A 26768-nucleotide genomic window follows, 5' to 3' on the forward strand; every position below is an offset into this window, starting at 1 on the left:
CTCTAAAATATATAAAATACAGCGACTTAAAATAGCAGGTGGAAATTCTTAAATATTAGTACGATTTCCCCCACCAAACTACAAGTAAAAGGAACATGATGAGGGTTGAGACAGGACAGTGAGCTGTGTGCAACTCATTGATTGACCTGAACTGGCCACGTAAATACCTATTTTATTGGCTTTTCATTGCCTGCATTTATGGAATGTGTCGGTCTGTGTGAAAAAAAAAGGTTAAAATTTCAACAATACAGTCCAACAACTAATGCTAAAGCAACTCATGGGAAAGAATAGTTAAGTTACAGTAAAACTACTTTTATAACTAAACAAATGAAAAATTAAAACCATATCCAAGTATCTACAACTTATTTTATTTAGCATTATTTTACAATATAAACCATTCTATAGATTAAATCATGCTTAACTCTACCAAGTGAAGGAGAAGCATACTTAGAATAATTATTCAATATTTTTACTCACGTTAGACAGTAAAAAAAAAAATTGCATCCAATGGCATAAAATGAAAGCCAGTAACCAACATTGTTATGATTTACTGATAACGACAAAGTGGAAATAATGCTAACAACATGTTATTATGAACGCAGGATGCCATTAAGTGCAAACAACGATAACAAAATTCAAGGATAAACTACAATTCTGAGATGACGTCTTCATATTTTCTTTCATAATGTGTCATTTATTCAGTGCAGCAGTGACCAGCCCAGTGTGATGTGACATAACACTGAGGTGTTACAACACACGTCACCACAACACAATGCACAGTTCCACTGACATCCAGGATGTAATGCTACGGTTCCTTTTTTCAGCTGATCATGACAGATTTCACTGCATCAGTTCTTTGAGCGTACGTCCTGACTCCTGAATTGTATATCATCATAAGAAGGCAGTGAAAAGTACAGCCCCAAAGGAAGTGAATGCTATCATATTGGCATTTATAGTATTATTTAAAAAAAAAAAAAAAAAACGTGCATGTTGAAGTTTAATCTCTGGTTGAGGTTGCTGAGAGTGCAGAAGAATGGGTTGTGCTGACTGGGATTGTGAAGGTTAGTGAGTCTCTCCGTTGACCGGCGAGCCTTCCCTGTGGGGCGAAGAGCATCTGGAGAGCCCTCGTTCAGTGTTATCAGAGCTTGAGCCGCTTTGACTGTGTTGATCTGCTGAGGCAGCACTTGTTGAAGTGGACGTGGGTTTGGCTTTCTCCTTAAAGTCTGTGATTATTACAGTCAGGTCTCCAACTGTGACCTCTAGGTGCTGGGCGCTGCTCCTGTCTATGTTTTTTAACCTGGGCCTGGTGAGGAGGCGGAGAAACACAAACAGATTTTCATAACTGCTCGGAGGATACTGAATATTCAGTGGTAACAAAGCCCAGCGACAAGATCAAAGACCGCTGAGTATGATGAGTCCTTTGAAAACATGAATTCATTACCTCGTCTTTTTATGGCTTTTCTTTTTCAGTGTCGGCTCTTTATCACTCTTGTCCTTCTCTGATTTTTCTTTTTTCTCCTTTTTAGGGAGTGTAGGGGGTGCAAACTGCTGATTTGCTTGTTGTGCGACCAGCTGAGAAACGGGTCGTGGTTTTCTGGAAGAGACAAAAAAACAGTTATTGGATTTATAGTTGTATTTATATCATTGGACCTGCAAGTAGACTGAGGATGTGGTTTGCAGCTCAACGTGTAACTATTCAGTATGACCAGGAGGAACATGGGGCTTACAACAATTATTTAAAACGGAACCTTTGATTAAAAAGTCAAAGGTCATTTGAAGTTAACATGACGCTTCAGTAGTCTGACTTCAAGTCAAGTGGACGTTTCAGAGTTGCACTCTTAAAGGTCCAGTGTGTATGATTTAGGGGTATCTATCAGCAGAGATGGAATATAATATTCAGAACTATGTTTTCATTAGAATATAATCACCTGGAAATAAGAAAGGTTGTATTATTGTAATATCAGAATGAGTGATTATATATCTACATACAGGTTGGGTCCTTCTCCACAATGTCCATGTTTTTCTACAGTAGTCCAGAGCAGACAAACAAACACTGGATCTAAATAGGGCCATTCTTCGTTTCACACTGGCCACCATAATTCTGCTACACACTTTGCACATGGCAGAAGTTTTAGCTCTCTGAAACCTCTCTGCTAGATGGCACTAAATCCTACACACTGAACCTTTAAAAGCCCTCTTACTGTTACTCCCGACTGTATTGCTTATGGCCCTGACACACCAAGCTGACAGCTGGCTGTCTGCCCACACTGGGCTGACGGCAAACATCCACGCCCCTTGTCGCTGCAGTGTGTCTTGCACCGTTGGACCTGATCCACTTTTCCTGCTGATTCTGAAGTTAAGACGAAGAAAAGTTTTGTGGTGGCTTGTGTTGCTGTTCATGGGTGCGCGATAAATAGGCTTTATTCTGTCAACATTAGGGTGTGTTGTTAATGTGCTAACTGGGTAACTAGTGTCATGACGGTCCTCCGGTTTCCCTCTCTGAATGATAATTACAGACGACCGCTGCCTGCTGGTATGGAGACGTATCTCCTCTCATGCCGGCACAGAACGTTGGTGCTGGCTGGCAGTTGACACGGTGACATGATGGCGATGCAGCAGGGGGCTTTCTTCGCTGCTAGTTCTCTGACGTCAGCTTGGTGTGTCACGGCTTTTAAATGTGCTGCAGTGGAGGCACAATGATATAAAGAGGGGATTTCACACTAAAAGTAACAGTAACTTTGGACGGGAGAAATTATTGCAGCATTTTCAATCTACACCTTCTGCGACCCAATCTGAGAGGGGGTTTAGGAGGAAAAGTTAGTATCATTTTAGAGAATTTTGACACAAGAATCTTAGATCAGAGGGTCTGAAAGGTTTGATGACTGAACTTTTAGGGAGCCTTTGATTCAGGGCCGCAAGGGCAAAGTGCACTGTGCCATGATGTTTATAGGATCGTTTTATGACATTTTTCATGGCATAGATATAGATAATTATTTTAAACATGCAAAACAAACTAATAGAAAAGATTGAAAATAAAACAAAATGGCAAGAACAAAAGTAGATGATAACTTATACTCAATGAATAGATTCAATAAGCAATGAGAAATTGCATCTTACATGTTTAGAAAGGAGTAGGAGGAAGTATAAACTTATTAATATAACAACCCCTTTTAAGCTTATCACTTAATTAATTTGTGAATTTCATGTCTAACATATACACATACACTTACATATTTACACACAGACTCATACATACACACACATATCCGTATACATACAAATATGCATACATGTACATACACACACACACACACCAAATTTACATGTACGGCCTATACATACATGCATATTAATCTATATTGAACATAATATGCGTACATACATACATGCATGCACCTGCACACAACCATACACACAATATACCAGAGGTCGAAAAAATTATCAGCCTGGCCAATTATTGGGGTTTTGCTGATTATCTGTATCACTGTTTTACTTTAATGACCGCAAATTCAAATAATTCATGAAAAAGTGTGTCTTTTACACCCAGCCGACACCACGGAGGGCAGTCTGCAGTACATGCAAAGAAAGTGTCAGCATGGGAGGAACTTTTACTTCGTAAAACCTCAGTGAGCTATTTTTAGTAATTCATGTCTTATTTAAATTTTCACTGAACTTTATTTCAAAAAAAGTTGCAGGGAACTTGCTGTATATGATGTTGAAAGTTTCAGTTTGGATTAAACATTAGGCATTTAAACAAAGTTTTTTGTTGGAGTTTTGTTATAATCCAAATTCTAAATTTCAACTGAAAAATTTTCATTTTTATTGTAAATGCATGTGGGGTTCAAATATCAGTTATTCGTCCCATTACTAATAATCGTCATCGGCTCTGAAAAACCAATATCAGCCGACCCCTACAATATACAGTTAATAAACAGTAATTTGAAATGTGTGCACAACGCCAGTCATACTGTGTCAGACAGACATGACTGTGATTAAAGTCCTTCCTCATTCTTTTACCTTTGCAAAATAATATTTTTGTGCATGTTGAAACAAGAAATGTTGAATCGCCTGAGTTCCTCATCCAACTCATTCCACAGATTGAAATACACATCTTCTTCATGGCTGGTACTAACACAAACACTACAAGAATAATCAACATTGATAATCTGCATAGCACTCCTACCACGTTCTAGCTTTACACTCTAAAAAAAAGGTCAATTAAGTTGAATCAACAACACCTAAAACCTTTTCAACATTAACACATTAACTGGACATTAATATGAAGATAACTCTTTGCAGGGATGTTGTAATAGATAGGTGCACCTTACACAACTGCAGCTGGGTGTACTTTTTTTTTTTACCATGCTATTAAAATAGTTGTGCAGTGCTTTGATGTGTAAAAAATGAACAGTTGTTCTCACCGAGTGGACGTCCCCTTCCTGACATCACACATCATGCACTTGAACGCCTCCGCGGTGTTCTTGAACGTGCACACGCTACAGTCCCAGTACCCATCGTCGGCGGAGGGCTTCGGCTGCCGCTTTGGCCTTCAGACAAAAACAAAACATAAACACTGTGATAACGCCACATTTTCAACGAGCGCGGTCATTTACAAATAGCCCTGTCTGGTAACGGTAACCGGAAAGGCAAAACTGACACGACTCTAAAGTTGTTTTCTGCTCATGAGTGAGTCATAGCGGAGAGGAGAGCTTTCAGTTTCACACAGGCAGTTGCCCCATATTAACAGCCAGCCGCCATGAGCACTTAACACAGCTCCATCCATTCACCGAGCTTTCTGTCCTCACACGGCCCGATAAAGTCTTCACGCAGAGACACGAGCGACACTTTTACCTTGTAGGGCTCTTCTTGTCTGCCATGCTACGAAACTTGGAGTCACTGGTGTTAAAAAGGGTCTATGTTACAGGTGAAAAGACGCATTTAGCTGCTACTCAGCTGTCGTGGAAACTCCTGTCGAAGGACGGTCACGTGACACGGGTTCACCCAATCACCTTTAATGTAATCACAACAGAGGCAGCAATAAATGTGACACAACAGTGATGAAAGGCGCTTTGTAGATTTTACGGCACGGTCCCTGCAAATCACTACACGCAGAAATATATATAAAAAAGACATATAGACAAGCAGTGCTCTTTGTGATGAACACTGAAACTGTTGTACATCTTTTTGGCTTTGTTTCACACCAAGAAATTATGGAAGGGCATTTGCAGATTCATTATGGACCATATAAGACTTTACATTATTTGGTGGTGTTTGGCCTCCTCAATTACCCAAGAAAAGAGGACAAACTACTTTTAATAATTAGTTTGGCAATGATTTAAGCAAAGTAAATCACACATAAATGCAAGTTTAGTAATAAAACAACCTGATATTGTTGCTTTTCCGACAGATATTGAACATCATGTGAAACTACTCACTGGTTCAACCAACAACCACACACACACAGAAACTGAACTGTCACATCACATAAATATGTCACTGTTAAACTATCTTTGATATGGACAACTACACTCTGAGGTATGAAAAACAAAATAGCCTAGCTACAACATTACAATGCTGCCTACATTATAACATGCACTATATTATGATTATAATATAAAATATAACAGTGAAAGAGGCCATATTGTAATCTAGAATAGAATAGAATAGAATAGAAATACTTTATTAATCCTGTGAAGGAAATAGTTTTGTTACAGCAGCAAACGAGCAAGCAAATATACATAGAAATGAAGGCACTTGACATAGAATAAAACAGAATAGAATAAAATAAAATAAACTACAAATGATAATGATAAAGATATGTACAGTATGTACAGAGAATAACCAAACAAAAAGATTAAAAAATAGCAATAAAAAAAGTGCAAATAAGTGTGCAAAAAGTGAAGATGGATATGCAATGAGTGCTTTCACTTTGGATACTTAAATTTTAATGCGTTTATCTATGGTATTGCTACTTTTAGTGAAGTAAAAGATCTTCCGCTGTTGGCCAACAGGAGAAAGTTTGCACGTTCCTATCAGTCGCCGCCAGGGGCGGCAGCGCACTCTGCTCCGGAAGTATAATGTTCAGCGAAGAACAGCAAACAGGAAAAGGTGATGCTGTTGTAGTTTCGGTTGTTTTGGTTTCCCTCCCTGCAGATGAACACGAAGAGAAGAGAAGAAGAGACTGATGTGTAACTTGGATTTAAGTCTACTTGTCCTGTAGCGAAAGGGGAAGTATGCAAAACGCACTTTGTGATCAGAAGTATTAAAATCATTATTTGGTGAGTGTTTTGTTTTTGTTTTTTTTACGACTTCCTCTTGTGCTGTGATGCTATTTCGCTAGGTTTGCTAATAACAGTGTCATCACCGCGCTGCTTTGTCAAGTCAGTTGTAATACCTTCATATATTTCAGCACAACGCAAAGTCCGTGTTTCTCTTATCAGTCCCTCACAATCACTATCGGTCATAAGAAAATCTGGTATTTATGATTGTTAGTTTAAAGGAAAAGTGGTGCAGCAGTGTCCCTGCAGAAGGCACCATTTATGACAAGAACTCACTGTTCACAAGTGTGAGTGTGGTAGGGGACCCATTACTGATTTTTTTAAAATACATTTTCATATTTTGAATAGTGGCCTAAACAATTACCTTGGACTGGCATATCAGACATGTAGGAATATGTGAATGCATAAAAATAATGGCAGAGATACTGTCTGTTGGAGTTATGAGTGGAGAAGTCAAGGTCAGCTTGTGTGTGTGTGTGTGTGTGTGAGTGAGAGTGTGACAAGGCTCTGTTTTCTGTGTGTGTGGATGTGTAAATGTTAATATGCTAAGAGTCAGATAAAGTTAAACCTTTTCCTCTTCAGGGTTCATCTGTCTCAACTGACACATCTTGAGCATATCAGGCAGGGGACCAAAACCATTCCTTCCACAGTGAGTGAGTACCAGTACTTGGTTTTACAAGTATGAAAATGTAATTAGTATTTTACCCAGACTTCAACCTATAACCGGTCTGTTTTGGGTCTGCCTATAAGGTATGAAAAAGGGGAAAGCTGACAGGGACCCAGCTGCTAAGGTGACCCAAGGCAGCCAGCAATAAATCATGTTTATCCAAAAAAATAAGCAATGACACGCAAATTTAATTTTGAATCTAAGATTTATAATTACTCATTAAAACAAAAAATAAACATTGTTTTAAATACATATTTCATACTGAAACCCCCCTCTCCTGAAAGGTCTTATTTTGTATGCAAACATGATCTAAACCAGGAGAGAGCTCACGCATGCTTTATATGTATGTAAAGCAGATTTGGGAAGGGCAGATACACTGGACTTTTTTTTTTTTTTTTTAGGGGAGCTGGTCTGGTCTCCAGCAGGCTGAAATTTTTACTTCACATGCTCAGCAAGTTAATAAAGCCTATACGACATTGTGGTGCTTTGCCCTGTTTGTATTTCCAGTTTCTTGACACAGAAAATTTTGGGGAGAATGCATTCATTATCATCCGTCTCTGCAGACTCCTGCTCCTTCATTATTTCCTCTGGTTTGGTGAAAAGGGATTTTCCCACTAAATCTCCTGAGAGACCGGTTTTCAATGAGCTTTTAGTCTGGAAAAAGACCCACTGAAAATAACAGGGTAGCTGGAACCTTGACCAATCAGTATAATATGCAATGATTTAAAAAGTTTCAAATGTGCATACTAAATATGACTATTTAACATGCTTTTCGATAAATGATTCTGTGATGGGCACAGCATATTTTCATCACATATTCATTAAACAAACAACAATCTTCACAGCTTTACTTTGAACTCATTGTTCAACTAATAGTCAAACTCACTGTGTTTCTTTGCAGTGGCATACAGACGTGGTTCAAGATCAATCAGAGAGGCATATGAAGAGTGCTTCCCGGATTCAAGGGAGGTAAGGAGGACATTGTTTTGCATTGCCTAAATATTAGACTTGAAATAGGGGGAAGTTCCAAACACCTACAAATTTAATCTTTTTTAAAGAACAGCTGTTTCATGTAAATAAACTTATGTTTAATTTCAGGTGACAGGCCATCGAGTTGTTAATATTGTTGAGAAGAGGAGTCGTATGCCTCGGCCACTTTTGGAATATGACAGAGCTTATGATGACCAGTGGTACGGTGATCCTCGACATTACCAGGAAGCAGGAGAATCTCACGGAGAAGACAGTTACCGGGCCTATGATCGCCGATACTATGACGATAACTTTGGCAATTTCCGCAGAAATAACTCACCGCCACGACATGTAAGACAAGCTTGGCATGCACACTTTATAAACTAAAATCAAGTTACTGTAACTCAGGTTTGAAAAAAAGTGAAAAGAGGCTCTAAGTGTAGGTTTATTTTTTAATTTTTAGATGATTAAGTCAGAACAAGGAACAATATCCTAATGTTTGACTCCAAACTAAATGTCAAAAACAGAATAGCAAATACATTAAAGTGGGTTCATGGGAGCTTTTGTTGTTTCCATCAATAATTTGTAAGATTTTCCAGTTAAAACTTTTTACTTCACAAACTTCATTGTCTTTGCTGGTGTGTTGCAGCATATCATCTTTGCACATTAACACGTGTTGATCAGTGGAACCATTTGCATGTGTCGCCGGTTCTGAAATGCGTGTACATTGCACTCAGAAGACAAACAAGGCAAAACAATGAAACTCCACAGGGAACCTTAAGGTTTTTGTAATTGCTTTTTTTTCCCCCCTTTTCTAGGACGGCCCGTACTCCCAACAGTCTTATGGACGAGATGATTTGAGGCATCAGTTGGTCTCAAGGTAATTAATACTCATTGTTCTGTTAATTTGTGTTTGTTAAGGAGGTTCAGAAGAAGAAAGTGTACCATCATGAGCATCAGTCAGGAAGTATCAGCCATGAGAATGGTTTATTTCCCAAAGTCAAACTGCAAATAAACACAAAGGGGGAGAAAACACTTGGGGTTGTAAATCTGAAAGAGATACAAAAAAATAGAACTTAAGTCAAGTTTGCCAACTGTCTATTGTATTTAGGATAAATAATGTTCTCAGGATTAAAATAATCATGCACAGAATAAAATAAAGAGACAGAAACTCTGCTTACCAGCACCGCCGCCCCATGTGACCATCAGGAAAGAGTGAGTGAAAGGTGTGCAGGGCTTAAATAGGGAGTGAACAGGTGGTACCAATAAGCAATGAATAATGAGCAGTGAACAAAGAGTGAAAGGAACCGAACAGTGCTGAGGAAAGGGGAGGAAAGGAAGTGAGGTAAAGGAAGTGAGATAAGTGAGGAGAAGAAGTGCCAAAGGGTGCATTCCAAATCACATACTCATTATTTTTATTTTTAATCAGTACCATTGCTGCACTAAAATAGTATGTACTGTTGCATGTGGTTTGCACACAGCCAGGAAATACTATATCTTCACAACAACTTGTATGCATTTTTGTAATGATCTTGTAGTCAATAAAGAAAATTTTAAAAATTAAAAACTTCTAACTCAAATATCCATCACCATGGAGATCAAAGAAAACACCATTTGCTGAGCTCTGCTGTTGTTACTTGGCAATGCATGTAGTTTTACCCTTCAGTTATAACTGTATACATTTTGGATTCAAACATTTTATGTTACTAAAATCATCCTCGATATGTATTTCTTTATCACTTTTTGTTATTTTTTTTTCTTTGTGGGTAATCACTATGATTATTTTGTACACTTAAACAATTAATTTATGAGAAAATTATACTGCTATTGGACTGGTCATCGGTCACTTTAATGCGCTGTTAACCGTCACTGCCACTTCTGTCAGCTGTCATCATCTGTTATCTGTTTGCAGCCCAGTCGATGTTAGTATCTCCGGCTGCACAGAGAATTGCGGGTCAGAATAGCCAGAAAAGCATGCAACTTGCACACTACAAAATCCACCAGATGCAGTAGAACATCCTGGTATTTTTGGCATACTGCGTCTGACATAGTATGCATTGAGATATACTCAGTCTTTTTCTGGTATACTATATAGTATAGTAGTATGGGTATTGGAACACAAAAAAATAAAGCAAAAAAAGAATTTTTACTACAGTGATGATTTCAGTCTCTTTCTTCACTGAATTCTTTGTGTAATGCATAAAACTGCCCACAAGGTGGAGGCAGAGTTCAGTCTTTTGAAAGGTGAAGAAAAATAGCTTGATAGAACATAGTTTGTGACTTTCTTTGAATGTAATGGATTAAGCAAGCTGAGTTTAAAATGTAAAATTCTATACTCCTGCATTCCAGCCTATAGGAGAAAAAAGGAAGATAGCATCTATATATATATATATATATATATATATATATATATATATATATATATATATATATATATATATATATATAATTTTTTTTTTTTTTTTTTTTTTTTTATTTTTTTTTTTTTTTTTTTAAATTGTTGCTTTGGCAAATGCCATGAAAGAAACATAAAGCTTTTGAAAATATATTTAGAAAGCATTTTTCAATTATCTGTGACCACACTGCTCTTAAGGTAAGCTGAAGAGCTTTAACCCCTCATGGAGCAGCTAAGTCCAGCAGTTATAAGTCCTACATCAACACACACTCTTCAACATACCAACAGTTTACGGGCCCAGGCTCCCCTTTCCAGGAGTCATACCGGGCTGGAGAGGGGGACAAAGGGCACTAGTGTCTACTCACTCAGCCAAACAACCCCACCCCCACCCCTTACCCCACCCTGAGAGGAAAAACAGCTGGACCACTCCCTCTTCAGTCAAACACCCACACAGTTCTCAGATATTCTGAGCAGCGTATGCCTTGTGTCTTTTTTGGTCCTTTCTGCATGAAATTTACATTTATATAGATATATAAAGATCAAAATCACTTATTTTTGCTCAGAACAGAAATGTGGATTTAAACCTCCATCACTTACTTTGGAAGCACATTAGGAAGTGATATTTTAAAGGCCAGGTTTAACAGGGAAATTATTACAACAACCAGAAACAATTACAGCGGGCATTTGCGGCTGACTATCATTTTAAGACAGATTTGAAGAACTGTCACAAGCCTAACTCATCCTATAATGGCACCCACATAATAATGCTCCATCTTTTCTGTCAGGACAGCAGCATTTGGGTATGGGGGGAGTTTGTGCTTCAGCTTCTCCTGTTAAGAAGCAGCTGATTGCCTCTGACCTCTTCCTATCTCCCAGAGAACCAGGCAGGAGGTCTGTCCGTATGATCCTAAATCCTAGCACAAGACAGAAACTCCAGACACTCCAGGTTCTGTAAGCCCAAAAAATTGCATAATCATGAGGGTTAACAGTGTAACTTCAGCGGCGACGTCGAAAACTCTGCACCAACGTTGTAACCTCAAGTTTAAGGAATGTGGGATTAAGACGAGCGGTGCATCAGTGTCATAAAGTTCTGCAGTGGCATCTTGGTGACACACTTGTTTTTGTAAACTATCTTTTAAAAAATTCATCCATTTCATTATTTTTATCCTCATATAAGCCAGCCTTGTTTTCACTTGGTATAAAAAAAAAAGCAAAAGGAATAAAGATGCCAATATTATCAGGTGTTATTTTAGTCTGTTGTGTCTCCTGGGACTCACAGTTATTTTTAGGCTTCATGACTCATCAAAATATTGCATTGTCACAGTAATATTTTAGTGCAGTGGCAGTCAGTAGCAAGAGAATACTTTCTGCAGTATGTCTCTGATTCTGCACTGAGGCATGGCCTTTCAGATGTATGTCATTTTTTGGCAAGTGTCTGACTGATAGCTGCTTGATTTACTCCCTGTAGGCTTTTTAGTTTTCCCAAAATAAAGTTCAGTTCTTTCTCTGTCTGTGGCCTTTTGATGTTAGTTTTGTACTGCATGGATGGCAATTCAGTGTTTGGCAATTGGCAGGCTGAGTCCTGGCTACTTCAAACAGACCTCGAGTCATAAAAGTTTGAGGTTAGACCTGCTCTTTGTTTGAGATGCTGCTTGAGTTCAGGCAGAGGTCATAACAACCAGGTGCCTTTGGGTCATTTATACCTCTGAACCTAAAGGTTGTTGTTCAGACACAAGCTTTAAATCCAAAAAATCATTAAAAAACAACAAGCAGTGAACAGTAAAGTCTCAGTACTTGTGCTAGGCCTGTTAAGATAATTATTACACTACATGGTTGAACATGTTTGGTGACAGCGCTTTGTGACATCAGCTCCATATTTAGGCATAATCATGGTTCTGCCTCCAATTGGAGACAGATAGTAGTGAAAGAAGACCAAAATTGGTCCAACTGTCTGCCAACGGTTGCGTGTGCCAAAGTAGAAGATTGCCTCAATTCCACAAATTGATCAGTGCCCCACTGAGACTGAAGTTAAGTCTTCGTGGTTTTTGTCTTCTTTTTATTCTGTTTCCATTACCCATCCGAGAGAGTTTACTGACAAACATTTTTTCTTCTTAAACCATTAAAGATAAAAAAAGAAGTTAATTTTACATTGATTTATTCATAATATTTTTTCCGTGGACTTTTTTTTTCCAAAAAGTTGTTGCCAAGTTGCAGAGCAGCTCTGCCAGTGATTGATTTGTTTGTATTTAAAAAGGCTGTATTTTTTTGTTTTTTAGGAACAACGGAAGAGGTGGTCCATATTACCGCAGCAGAGGTCGAGGGTCAGGCCCTCCTATAAGGTCAGTGCCAGACAGAGAGGCCCGTCACTGCCGTCACATCCCTGCCATCAGCAGAGCTATCTAATATACATTTAACAAAGTGCCAACAGGCAAGACTCAAAATCAAGTATCAAGTTTTTGATTTAAGATGTGGGCTTCACATCTCAATTGACAAAATTAGTGTTGTACTTTGAACCCAGTAAACACTGAAAGATGAAATATGTATGATTTATATTGATAAAATATTTTTTTAAAAAAGGGGGGTAGGACCTGATGAGTGTTCACTTCCTTCTACTTCTTTTCAGACATGTAATACTTCTTTTGTTTACTGAATATGTTTGCTAACTATTCTTGTTTAGTTTTAGGACTAATATATTTTGTCTTTTTAGATCTTTTTAACATGTTTGAAATATAATCTAATGTAATCTAAAAGCAAAGCTGAAGCTTCCTCAAAAGGATGAATGCCAAAGATATTTGCAGAGATACAATCATTACATTTTAGGAAAGTAATATCAATTCCCATGGCCAGTATTAAATCCCTTATTTTCAGTGCAGGACACTTTTAAAACTGTGTTCTTTCTACAAGCCGTCCAGATAAAAGAGCATAAATAGCTGTATAGACATGATTGATCTAAACCACTCAAGACTCCTGAACTTCTTGATTGTTGCTTGTTTTGGTAGAGAAGACCGTGACGACTACAGGAGGTCTCCGCCAATAGTCATCAAGCGGGATCGCTCTCCTGCGAGGAGGGAGGCCCAACCATCCGTACCTGTCCGCTCGGCATCAAACAGCAGCAACAGGACCTTCTCCCCAGACAGGGAGAAAGGCCACAACTACCAGCAGGCTCAGCAAAAGTGTAAGTATTAAGACTTTTGTGGATCTTGAACAGCTTTGAAAAAGCCACAGTTACAATTTTGCATTGTAACCAAATCTACATTATTGAGTCTGAACATGCTTCTTCACAAAACCTACTCAGGAATATCTTTAAAAAAGGTGGAGTGGTCAGACTTGTCGTTTTGAAATTTAAGGTGTGTTGATGGATTCACATCGTCATCTCATGCATTGAGTAACATAACAAGTAAACTTTCCGACTTGCTAGCAGTCGGCTCAGTGAACTACATTTTTTTTCTCAGTCCACAGCCGCTGCTAGAGGCTGCAAAATCTTGTTTCATTTTAAAGTTAAAGTTTACTAATGTATGAAAAACTTGTCACAGTATTAACATTGGTTAAACCAGCCACAGGTCAAAGTGTTGATTCTCTAACGGACCGTTCAACCTTTTAGTACAAAATCTGTGTGTTAGGTATCCAAAGCAAAGGGATGGCCAAAACAATAGGAATGGTTCCAAAGGTAGTTAAGGTACAAACCACCACTTTTAACAATGGAAATGCAAAAAAAAGCATACCAAACTGAACTGCCCGAACCAAATTGACCTACTGGTGAAATTGTTCGATAGATAATAGGCTACATTGACAACAAAGAGGTCATTTTCCCGTTTCTCAGAGGCATACGTATAATTATAAAGTACAAAGGTATTAAGCCATTCCAGGTGAAGCATCTGTTTTCAGAAGTGGTGTGTAATGTGAAGGGTCAGGGTGCACTGAAACACGTTAAAATGTTAATTACACTAACACCACACACACTTTCGAGGCTGGGAAAAAGGATACTCTCGGTTTACTGATGTGGTTTGGCTTTAGATTCAGAGCCTGACCTTTTCCTCAGTGAGAGAGCAGTTCATGCACCAACTTAACGATGTCTTCAAACTTACTCTGGGTCCGTCATTTCACATGCTTTCTCATGTGACTTTTACAGGCCTTAGAACTTTAATTAACAATGCTGAGCTAATGAAATTTATGGATTTACAAAATCTTGTTTAAAGAGATCTTACATAAGCAATATTATTAGTCTGAGGCAAAGAGGTGTGGGCAGTAACTTTGATTTCTTAGACACATAAACATATTAATGCACTGAAAGCTTAGCTCCATGTCGTACCACCCTTTGAAGAGGCAATAAAACTGTGTGAAAACAGTTGTACCTCCCAACTCCACCCCATCTGGGATACTAATTAGGCCGGCACAGCAGAAAGCACAAAAATGGGGTTTTAGTGATAGAATGTGTATACTGGGGTCAGTCATGCACATGACACAGGCACAGAAGCTGTGTGCAGTGTCTTTTTTACAAAATTTTGGTCAATATAACAGGCTTCTGCCACATGGGCTTACCACTTGTAAGGCCTGGTATAAAGTTCTAGTAAACTGACAGTAGTGGAGCAGTTGAAGACCTTTTGGGCCCTGAAGATCTGAGCCCCATATACAAAATCTGGCTCATACAATGTGGGATGTCACCTAGAGAGCATCTCAAACTAGATATGATCAAGCCTTTAGAACCAAACACATGATATGGGCTGGACTTGCACCTTTTTTGTAGTTACCCAGGCAGTGTGTTTACATGCACTTAAGAAACCAGGTTACATAGGTATAATCTATTGGGATGTAACAATACACAAAACAAAACGATTGGCCATAATTACTTATTGTAACATCCAAATACTTACATGTTGTAAAAAAGTAAAAAAAAACAACTAAGTTCCTCTTCAGGGCATGCACAACAAACACGCATGTAGCAGTTTGTGTACTCACTCTCTTGCGTTGTGTGATTAACTGGGCACAGATCTTGTCTCTTCGGCTTCATCAGCTGTTTATTCATGGGAACACATACTGCAGACTGATGACAACAGAATCACATTAGAGCTCACAGCACCCCCATTGTCACATAAGCTACAATAAAGGCTAAAATACAGAAAGAAATCAGTCAGCTAAAAGTCGATAAACAGATTAAATTTTTGGTAAGTCCCAACGTGGTTAGACGACAAACTACTTCACAGAAAAACAATATCAGCACCCAAACACTTGATATTGAATAAAGCAGTGCTTTTTAACATTGCGACATGACAAAGTGAAATCTTACAACTCAACAAAACGATGTGTTTTAAGCATTTAAAGAAAGCTTATCAGAAATGCAGCTTACCACATGGATAGTGTAGAGCAGACTGGCAGCGACAAGTGGGGTTTCCTGCTCCAGCTTGCAGGGGCTGAGCTAAGGGGCACTCAACAACAAATTAACACAAGTCCCAGTGGAAAACTAATGTTTGACAAAAATAAAGCACATTAAAATAAAATACTTTCAATCTTACATTTACAGATAATGACAATCATGGTCAAATAATGGCAACTGGGATCATTAAACCTGCTATAACACACATGATGGCACATTGTAGCAGGGCTCAAATGCTTTGACCATATGCTTTAATTCAGTATCCACTATGATGAGTACAATCACATAAACACAGCCATAAACACTCGACTTTATTTTCACACTGCTGGAATCTGCAGTGAGAAGCTCCTTGAACGCTGTGAGGGAAAGGACTCGTCTTACAGTCTGTTGTTGTCTTGTTCTGCTAATTGGCGCATGTTTAGACATTTTGGGGCTACTTTATGTTTCAGTTTCAGTAAAACCTTGTATCGAATTATTTTAAATACAAGGATGCATCACTCTGTGAATTTGCCTCGCATTTCCTGTCTGTGGGCTTTGCCTCTCACATACATACATATACATTCATGGTCAGGAAGCCAATTAGAAACCCTGTTACCTTTAAACATGGCTGAGAAAATCTAGTTCAGGAGATCAGGCTCCTATAACCCCCCTACCCCAATTATGGAGAATAGGATTCTCTTACAGCTTACTGGAAGGCACTGAGGGTGTGAAGTGCCGGGCTTAGCTCAGCTGTCTTCAGTTGTCCTCAGAGAATGAGGGGGTGACATCTATGGTCGTGGATGTCGCAGAGACAAAAGTGTGCATCATTAGGGGGGGCTGCATACAACAATTTTTGTAACTTCTCAAAACTGACAATCTGAGAAACACATCTGTGGAATGCCAATAAGGACAGACTGTCCTTTTGGAACAGCTACAAACACTTTGCCTTTGGACATACAAAAAATGTCATATTAACTAGTTTGTTTTAAGCATACCCCGACCTTGACACAGTTCTGTGTCTGCAAGGTCTGCTTTGTGGACACAAATGAAGATGGAGGTTATACCTTGGCTCCCTCTAATCACTGTGGGACATTCCTTCAGTAAAAACAAATAACTTGGTCATATTAGTTTTTTCTAGACACATTGGAGCCAGCAGAGGACAATATTTCAATTTAGGCACAGCTGAACTCCTCGACCACTATTGTGTGGGAGGATCCCGCAAGGGAGTATTAAAGAAAACAGTGATTTATACTTTTCAGCTGCCTCGTAATACTTCGGCTTCACAATTGTTCATGATGACAAGTGAGTGATTGTTTGATGTCTCACAGTAGAAAGTAATTGTCAACCAGGGTATTTAAAAAAAATGGTATTTTTCAGTCATTAGACAGCACAGTGGAAAGAGCTAAGGGATGTGTGGTCTCTATCCAGATCTCAAAGCAGGGATGCTGCAGTTAATGTGGCATGCGTCCCAGACCACTGACCCAGCAAGATGCTCCCTTTAAGAAGAGAGAACCCGGGGTACTGAAATACTAACAGATTTCTGGGTTTTAGGTCCTCTTTTAGGACTGGGGTACTTTATACAGAGCAAAATAAGTTAAAATAATACTGTGGTGGCCCTCATGTATTATTTAGATCAACCTCCTTTTGTAGTTGTCCCCCCTTAGTCATATCTCTGTATTTGACATCATTATCTGATGTTTTCTCGCTGTTCTTTCCATTCCCATCTGTCATGATACTTCCTCCACAGATAAGCCCAGTGTGCAGACGAGCCACACTCCCAGCAGCTCTGTGGAGGAGGCTCCTCAAAGCTCTGCATCTTCAAAGGTAAAAAATAAAAAAACACCATCTTAGGGCAAACTCATATACTGTTGTTCTTGCAAAAAAATGTTTCAGTCAGTAAAATAAGAATGAAGCACAGAAGCATGTGAATTTGTAATGTGAGCTGTGCAAAGATGTTACTTGGACTAATCTTCTACAATACTGCAATAAACTACACATTTCCTAAGCATAGCCACACCTTTTCTGGACTAAATTTACTTCCCAGAAAGACAAATTGGGTTTGTTGCATAATTCTTGTAATCTTGTATTCTCCCCTTTCTTCAGGATTGATGTAGACAGGGATGACCTTAGACTAATGAGGGGCTTTGGCATGATTTGGTTTAAGCATACATAATGTGCACATAAGCAGGTAAAAATGTAAAAACACTAAAGTGGGACCTATATTTAAATAAGTTACAGTAACTTCAAATAGATTACAGTAAAAACAGTATTTGTCAATAACTCTGAAACCCTATGAATGTTCCTGTTAAACCAACCTCAAAAAGTATAGCTTGTGAAGATTCTTATCCAAGTTTGCGTTGACTTTTGTTCTTGTCTTATTCATTTATTTTGTTTATCTTCATTCGTGTCTAATAGAACTGCAGAATGTGTTTTATTTTTCTACCCCAGAATCTTCATTTATGGTCACACTTTGTTGGCAAAAATTGCACATAATGTTAACAGTTTTTGTTTAGGAAGTGAAATTTTTCCTGCGCCTCCCTAAAGACAACAAGGCCCCAACTGCTATGCAGTGATGATTTAACTTTAACATACAAAGGTAAAATATACAGTACATACAATACAGGCAAAAGCACCACTATGGTACCATAAAGACTAAAATAACACAAAAAAGAATATGTCCTTTAATTTGTGCACATTTAGGTTAAGTTTCCTTTAACTGTGAGTATAACTGCCGCATCTATTTGTGTCAGTGGGCCTTTACTTTGATCTTTGACTGTAAGGCTCCTTTAATCAAAGAGATGTACTGTATATGGGACCTCTTTGCTGTTTACTGTTGACACATGGCATGCATAATGAGGCATGTTCCACAACAAGAACTCAACACTGGTAAGAGAGCAGAGTTATCTCTATTTGAAACTCTTTGAAATCAGAACCAGCTTCTAAACCTGGTGACCTCAGTTCTAACCCCTAACCTTTGGCCCACCAGGAAAAAACTCCTGCATCCGTAGCGGAGACGGAGGAGGAGGTGGCGGCTGCCAGCATGGAGCCAAAGCTGACACCAGAGGACGACTTCAAGGCTCGCCGGTCGGAGGCCATTAAGGCAAAGGCTCTGGAAATTGAGAAGGTAGTAAGATCTTTCCATGAAACAACCGTACTTGTGTTAATTCAATTGACTCCCCGTAATATAACTTTGTCTTTGTTAGATTGGATCCTTTCTAAAATTGTAACTTTGGGTCTCTGATATTCTACAGTGAGCTTCATTTCAACCAGACATCATCAGCTATTACTGAGCTCTGAAATCTTATTTTCTTAAAACAGTGGAAAAATCTGCTACGAAGTGAGAGTGAGTTTCCATTACCAACTTTAGCTTTATTTGAAGGTTTCTTTATATTAAAGGAACTACATATCTGCTTTATTATTTTTGTTTTGTTTTGGGATACTGAAACTCATTTTACAAAAAGCCTTTAAACAAGCGAAGTACAATAAATATGCAGACACATCCAGGTCAGGCAGTGTGTCAGTGGGCAGGTATTGAGAGAGGTTGCAGGAATACCGACAGGAAAGAGGGGTGGCAGCAACAAAAAGGTTTTTCTCAGTAATTTTACCTTGATGAACAAGAGGCCTGCTGGTCTACAAACATTGTTGAATCCGAACTAAGCCCTTTAAATCCCCAAGTCACACAAAAACACAAACAAACAAACAAACTGATCGAGGCAGCAGTAACCAGCAACTTCTATGTTCAGTGATGTTAAGTCACTGTTTTTCTCAATGGAGTCTGCCTTCATTTCCCTGTTAGAAATTGCTGTCTGATATTTTACAGTAAAGAGGTGAAATTATTTTAAATATAGTGCGTATTTAAAAATAAAATTCACAGCAGTACATTGCTTAGTTTTTGTGTCGGTACTCCTGCCTGCCTCTCCAAACTGGCGCATGCTGACTGACATCTACTGTATGTAACACACTTACTATGGATAAGTACCTCATATAATCTCACTTCAAAAGACCAAAACTATCCCTTTCAACACACACACATGGAAACACCTTGTTTATTTGGTTTACATAAAGAAATCTGTTGTGTTTGCTGCAGCTGAAACATTGCAGCCCCAAAACTGAGGCCCCTAATGAGTTCACCTCACTGAGAGTTTGCCCGTCGCTGTGTGAGGGCTTTACCCAGGTGGGCCATGTATCTAGACAACTGTTTTACACTGGCTTTACGATTTTGGCTGAGAGTCAGGTGGTTGACGTCAAAGGTGTATAAATGTGCCTCGGCTTGCTGCACGTAATATTTAAGAAATTGAGGCACATTTTTTGGTGGAGGGAAGGAGGATAAGTCAGCAGAAAAGTCCTTAGCACCTCAGGTTGTGATGCCTCTTGTGGCCTGCTATTTGGAGTTGCACTTTTTTCCCTCCCCTTCATCGCTCTGCACTACAGTACCACTTATCTATTCCCGTTAAAGCAGGGCAGGAATTGCCCTGCAGGATGCAGGCGGCCCACCCACAGTGTGGTACGTCTCTTGGCATTAGCACACACATGCTTACCCTGCCATTTCCAACTGCCTCTACAGACGTGGTGAGAGGCAGAAACCTCTACCGTGTCTTTACTGTAACATCTGCCCCGGGCTCGGTGAAACACACACTGATCCATCGCTGCTGCGCTGGATTGCCAAACTGAGCAGATCAGGTAGAGGGCAGAGCTGCATCTCGGACCTCCTGGTTTGATGGAACAGTTCCAATCCACAGCAGGTCATTTACACACTGCAAAATATACTTAATCTTATCGTCTTTCCTGGCTCTTTTTCTCTGATCAGCAAGGTCTTAATATTGTGTGTACAGCCCTGTTAGCATGGGACGGATCGCTCTGAAATGGATTTGTCACACCAGCATAGCTCATTGTTTTTGGGCCAAGAGCTTGCTGTAATGCATTCTTTCTGTGGGTGTTTCAGGGTTATAAATGAAATCAGAAACCTCAAACAAATTCAGCGACACAGTAAACATCCCTGTTTATTCCACCGCTTGTCAAGATGTTTCAAAATGTTAAATTTTATTACAGGAGGAATGACCAGCATGCTTTTGTTAGTAAACCTTCTGATGCCACAGACGACCAGTGGAGCATTTTATCATTCTTGGGAGACTGACCACAGGACAAATTTGAGCATGTAAAATAACAACAACAACATAGAACATAGAAAATGTCCCGTCAGAATGAAGCTAAGTGCCTGGCAGTGATTTTTAAGAGAAGTACATTCATCATCTCAATCAGCGCAAATGAAACATATCCATTTCAACTATTGGCCCCTCCATCGAGAGGTCCGGTTTGCAGCTTGAGTGATTAAAATGGCTCTTTTAATATCCCTTAATGTGTACCAGCCCTTAAGTCATTACCCCACTTCCCTTATTATGCAGGACCCCTGCCTGCATCAGTGCTCATTTGAACAGAGCCTCACTAAATGTCCATGTGAGTGCCTTATGTATAATCACACTCAAACCCCCCCACTTCCCAACCCCCACCCCGATACCCCAGCACACACTCCTGTCAGTATGTTCACAATTTGGACCTCCACAAACATCCGATTTGGGCAAAGGCCCACTTTTTAAGGCTCCTCCTTAAGGCCCCTTGTGTGGCTTTTTTTTCTTGGGGCTCCAGCCCGTCCTGTGTGGCCCTTTAGTATCAGGCTTAAAGATCAGCTCACAGCTCCCACTCCAAGGGGGGGAATTTAGGCAGAACCTCCCTTCAACCTTTTCTCACAACACACAGAGCACGCTCAGGTCAAAAGCACCCTTCCTGTTTGTTCAAGTAACATGGGAGCAGCTTTTACAAAAATAGCCAGCCGATCAAAGTCACACTGCAGTTGTTCAGCACTATAACAAACCTGAGAGATGCTTTTCATCTTAAACACATTTTTATATGCATAGTCATGCGCCTGTACGCACATGATAGCTCACAGCCTTCTAAGCTCCAGGACCATCAAGGGAAATCTCTTAATTTGGGTTCATAGTTCATTATAAGGACGCTTTTTCCAACCCTTTCCTCAAGTGCTTTAAGTGTTTAAAACTGTGTATTCGCAATATAATGGAGTGAAAATGAAATCACCGTCAACAAAGGCTGCAGCTTGGGAAAAGCTTAGGAAGGTTTTGTTTTGAAAGATGGCAAACATAATTAACCCTAAGTGATTAGAGGGGTGCTGGTTTGTGGAACACATGTTAGTGTCTCAATTAGCCCTACATTTCCTCTCACATCTACAAACCTGGAACGAAGCGTTGCCTTTCCAAAATAATGCTCAATTAGTGAGAATTTAACAAGAAATTCTGCACTTGAGAGGTAGTGGTGTTGAAATCTCAGAAGTCTTGTTTGTCTCTTTTTAAATTAAGATTATTTAAAAAGAGTGAGAATAGCCTGAGAGGGGACAGCTCATGTTTAGTCAGAGGGAAACCTGTGTTGGTGAGTGACCCTGAGCTCAGCTGGCCACACGTGTCGTGAGTCTCTCACTTCCTTGTGGTCGGGGCTGAAGACTATCATTATGTGGGGCCGCGAATTCGCTTGACATGATCTGCAGACATTAAATCATCAGCGTGAGTCCAAACATCCCCCACAGTCTGGGATATTTCTGTCGGAGTTTACCCGACCTGCCTTCTTCCATGTGTGTGTACGATGCATGTTTTGATACGATGATCATCACCTGTATTGCTAAAATATTCAGTCATATACTATGCTTATACTCTGTGTAACCTACTGTAACATTTAACACAATTTACCATATAAAAATTTCATGTACTGTACCACAGAATGTGGGTTAGGGATGCAGGAGTGAACAGTTAGGTGTGCAGCAGCTTTCTGAACATGCTGCAGCTGGTTCAGCAGGGGAATTATCTGGGGAAGAGAGACAAAACTTTTTTTTTTTTTTTTAAAGCCATGAAGGCGAACTGAAGTGATAAAGGGGCTGGAGGCGTTGCAGCTTTTTGACATCATTGTAATTAGCAGGTAGAGCAGAAAATAGAGACCATTCATTTTCTCCTACCAAGTTTTATGTGTTATTTTCATAATTTCATGTAACCTTATTTGGCCTACTTTGGTCCTGGTCTGGCACACACACAAAATTGTGCACCTGGGAGTTTTCTCTCTCCAACAGGTATGCACGTTTTTTTTAAGGCCCAGACACATCAAACTGACATCAAAGATCTAGTGGCAACGAAGGCCAACTGTTGCGTTGTCTCACGTCGCCTGTCCTGGCCAAAGAAGCTTCCGTAAAGGCTACAGCCAGCCGCCAACTACCAAGTACGTTCTGCGCCTGCGTGAGAGGAAATAACTCTCCTAAGCAGCAGGCAGCGATTGTATGTATTTGTCATCAGAATTGGGAAACCGGAAGACCAGAAGCACTGATTCAGAGCGCTAGATAGCCAGTTAGCACATTCACAACCCAGCCTGATGTTGAGAGAACGGATATTAAGCATGCACCCGCAGACAATAACAAACAATAACGTTTCTGCTAAAGAGCTCAGTGGCTGAAAATAATAATCTTAACCTAATTTAACTGTTTTGTTTAGTTTTTTTTTTATCTCACACCCTCTTGACTTAAGTCTTTGTTTGCTTTCCTCACTTCATTTTCTCTTCTTGCACTAAGCTGAACTGCCAATCAGAGTAATTTCATCTACTGACAGGCGTCATCATCTCTGAGGGCGAATGAGCATGCTGAACCACCCCCCACAAAAAGCAGACTAGTGCCAACTGTGCGGGATGCACCGCGAAAACAACAGCAACGGATGCTCATTGAGGTCCCAACATTAACAGCCGACTGTTGTTATGTGTCAAGCCTCTTCCAGACGCACTAAATGACATCAAAGATTCAGTGGCAGTGAAGGTCGACTGTTGTGTCACTCCACGTCGCTAATGTCACATTGCCTGTGTCACGTTGTCTGTGTCACATTATCTGTGTCTCAGCTGTCACCATGGTGTGTCAGGGCCCTTAGCCTTTTACTTTGGGACCTTTCTTTTCACTGTAAACACAGTGAGTGTTTCCCATGTGGTGCATTGTTTCCATCCTTATTGTTCCAAGCTGAATGCCACTTTATTTTTGTTTCTTTGACCTTTTCTATGGTTCAAAGCACCACCAAGCTGAGCTCCCTCCCAGGTTTTGATGGAAAAGATCATCTTGATACTGACTGTGGCAAATTTCTTTAAATATTGTGGACTCACTGCTCTACATTTGTTTTTCTTTTCTCTCTCTCTTAATAGTGACAGCCACATATTTCAGTAAATCATATATTACAGAGACTTTCCCCTCTCAAAACCCTCATGAAATTCTCATCAAGTCCAGTTAAGTCATGTGACATATGTGATGTAAGGAATTTACACAAGCTCTTGTGATCGCCATACAAATTGATGGATACAGGATCATGTGTTAGCCTCCATACACATTATGTAATGTGTATCTAGGCAGGGTAACAGCAGTTGTGGCTTTAAATTTCCCCATAACTGACAGAACCCTGGAATACAGCCGTTTAACCGGTTAACCTCACATTCTGCTCAGGACTGGACGCTGATTAAAGTCGACAGGCAGCATTTTTCTTTTCAAAGCGAACAAAGCTGACGGCTTGTTTTTTATTGCATTTAACAGACAGTTAATGTTTGATGAGATACTGTCAGCTAATTTTTGTTCTACAGCTAAGACCCACATTCCTAAAATGGTTAGAAGTAGGCCGTATCTCTTGACACTTCCCTTGAATTGATGCAAAGATTAACCATTTACGATCTGATAACGCCATTACCTACAGCTGATTTATAAATTACAAAAAAGATATTTTCTAGAGATTATACCGTATGTTTTAGGGGGTTAAATATAACCTCTGTGACCACATACATTAGCTTGATCTTGTAAGTAGACCTGTATCTAATCTTTACCAGTAATTGGATTTGATTTCTTACTTGTAGTGGCCAAGAGTGCGGTTGTTTTTAAAGCCACAGAGAAGCCTTCTGTCTGCTCCAGTGACTCTAATTTGAGGAGAGGGGTGATCTGGGCTGCATTAACTCAACCCTGAAGCACCCCGATGTTTCAGACCACTCCTTGACATTGCTGGTTGTAGCCCTAAACATCTCATGTGGCTCTGGTGCAAGGGCCCCACATTTAGCTCCTTTTTCTCTCCAGGTGATAAAGATGTTGTGAGCTTGCACCTGGGACTCTAATAAAGGACTTAACAGCCGTTTTGGGTCAGCAGTAAAATCTGAGAGGGATGTGAGAGCTTGTTACAATGTGGTGTGAAAGAATGCTGCAGCACCAGTAACACACTCTGACACCTCACGTCCCTTTTGTTATGGGCGAACACGCGCTTGAATGGGCTTGCATACACACATTCACACACCTGTTTTCATGGAATACAGCAGTTTACCAGAACTGGGTTCATTAAGTTCACAGTTGGGCATCAATGCAAGAGCCAGTGTAGAAATCAAAGAGTTGTCAGATAGAGGTGCTTACTTGTTTCTAAAAAAATGAAATGTTTTTCTCTATTTTTTATTTTGTTTAAATTTAGGTATTCTGTGTGCATAAAATACCAATAGATTCAGTTTTGTTATTTGGCCAAAGATTTCCAAATATGTAGAAGAGACTTTATACCAGAGACTCTTGCAAATAAAGGCACAGTTAAGGCCTGAACACATGGAAAGCGCGTACTAATTGGCACAAGTCAGTTAATGCTCCTATGACCAATGCAGGCATCATATTTGAAATGGCAACACCATAAAAAAGGCAGTATTTTAGATTAGAAAAGGGCACTATTAATAATATATATATATATATATATATATATATATATATATATATATATATATATATAAAACCCACCTTAAAATTCGAGGGTAACCACACCACCAAAATCCAAAAAACTGGATTACATTACCCTTACGTTGATAAACAAGCAGAACACATTTTTTTTTAAGCTTTAAGTCAAATGTATGAATAATTCTTTAATTTACTTTGGAGTGCCTCAAAGACAAACCAATCTGTAGCTTTGACTTTGTTTTTATAAACTGTATACTTCATTGTATCAGTATGAATATTGACATTCCCTACATGATTGTTTTATGTACAGCATTACAGGCAGGACTGTGAGACATTTCGCACAGTGGTGAAGATGCTGGTGGCCAAGGAACCTAGTTTGGATAATCTGCTGCAGGCTCCACTGGACAAGAACCTGCTGGAGTTAAAGGACCGCTGCCTGGATTCACTTAGGCACTTTGTAAAGGAGCTAGATGAGGTATTAAAGCAGCCGGACATTTCAGAGTAAGATGCAGATCACAAAGCACTGAAATGCGCTTATTGATCATTTTTATTTTAACTCTATTCTTTAATAAAATAATAGGAACAGTGATCTATTGTATTATTCACACAAATTATCATCAAATGACAGGATATCCAGTGGTAGTATTTTTTTTACTTGCTGAAACATAAACAGGATTTTAAGACTGTGCTATATTAAATCGTTAAATTAAATGGTTGCACAGTTACAGTGAAATACTAATAGTATTATGAGTAAAACCAAAGGACATTGTGAAGTGAAATACACAAGATACAGTTTCAAGGAAAGCCTGCTGCAGCAACATTTTTACCATGAACCACGTAGTCAAAAATGATTTTGCTCAGTCAATCACACAGGAGTTGGATATTGGATATAATTAAATATTTGCTTTGTATTGCTTGTTTTTTTGTTGAGTCATACTTATGAGAATACCAGCAGAGAGAATGACAGGATCAGATTATGAAACTTTTATATCACAGCCATTTAATGAGTCTATATTGATGTAAAGTGTATTATGCTTCTAGCATCTGTATTTTTGGCAGATGAGACAGGAAACGCAACTCATGCTAACTGCCACACAAGTGTTCTCAAACCAGTATCAAAGGGTCCAACTTTATGTGATGTTTTTCAGTGCAGTGCGATTTTACATAGAAAAGAATGACTTTCTATGTGTAGATTGTGCATTTTTGCCTTATTTTGAGTTGTAATGAAACAGCTTGTGAATATTATCTTTCAGATTTTTAGTATAACTTTTGTAAATAAAGCTAAGGCCTTGAATCATGGGATGTCTCCTCTCATTTCTTACATCCATGAAGTACTACCG

General features: G+C 39.3%; 2 protein-coding genes and 1 long non-coding RNA gene across 4 annotated transcripts; 1 reads left to right on the forward strand and 2 right to left on the reverse strand.

Moving 5' to 3' along the window:
- Positions 1 to 352: 352 nt before the first annotated feature.
- Positions 353 to 4991, reverse strand: LOC121950287 (YY1-associated factor 2-like). Its single transcript, XM_042496230.1, has 4 exons — positions 4852 to 4991; positions 4422 to 4547; positions 1442 to 1594; positions 353 to 1303 (listed from the first exon to the last, which is right to left on the reverse strand). The coding sequence occupies exons 1-4, from the start codon at positions 4875 to 4877 to the stop codon at positions 1063 to 1065; spliced, it is 546 nt and encodes a 181-aa protein (XP_042352164.1). The 5' UTR covers positions 4878 to 4991; the 3' UTR covers positions 353 to 1062.
- Positions 4992 to 6128: 1137 nt separating this feature from the next.
- Positions 6129 to 26726, forward strand: LOC121950495 (periphilin-1). Of its 2 annotated transcripts, none has more exons than XM_042496514.1 (10): positions 6129 to 6278; positions 6861 to 6931; positions 7847 to 7914; positions 8044 to 8265; positions 8733 to 8794; positions 12586 to 12648; positions 13309 to 13484; positions 17407 to 17483; positions 18646 to 18783; positions 25739 to 26726. In XM_042496514.1, coding segments are annotated over exons 2-10 (1002 nt in total). In that variant the 5' UTR covers positions 6129 to 6278; positions 6861 to 6930; the 3' UTR covers positions 25934 to 26726. The 2 variants fall into 2 exon arrangements, with proteins under 2 accessions (XP_042352448.1, XP_042352449.1); XM_042496515.1 differs by having other exon boundaries at positions 6861 to 6927.
- LOC121950496 lies at positions 8353 to 9317 on the reverse strand. The gene is made up of 2 exons (XR_006106326.1): positions 9096 to 9317; positions 8353 to 8964 (listed from the first exon to the last, which is right to left on the reverse strand). It is a non-coding gene; the product is annotated as an uncharacterized LOC121950496 (long non-coding RNA).
- Positions 26727 to 26768: the final 42 nt, after the last annotated feature.

This window comes from Plectropomus leopardus, chromosome 11 (genome assembly GCF_008729295.1).
Source record: "Plectropomus leopardus isolate mb chromosome 11, YSFRI_Pleo_2.0, whole genome shotgun sequence".
NCBI lineage: Eukaryota > Metazoa > Chordata > Actinopteri > Perciformes > Serranidae > Plectropomus > Plectropomus leopardus.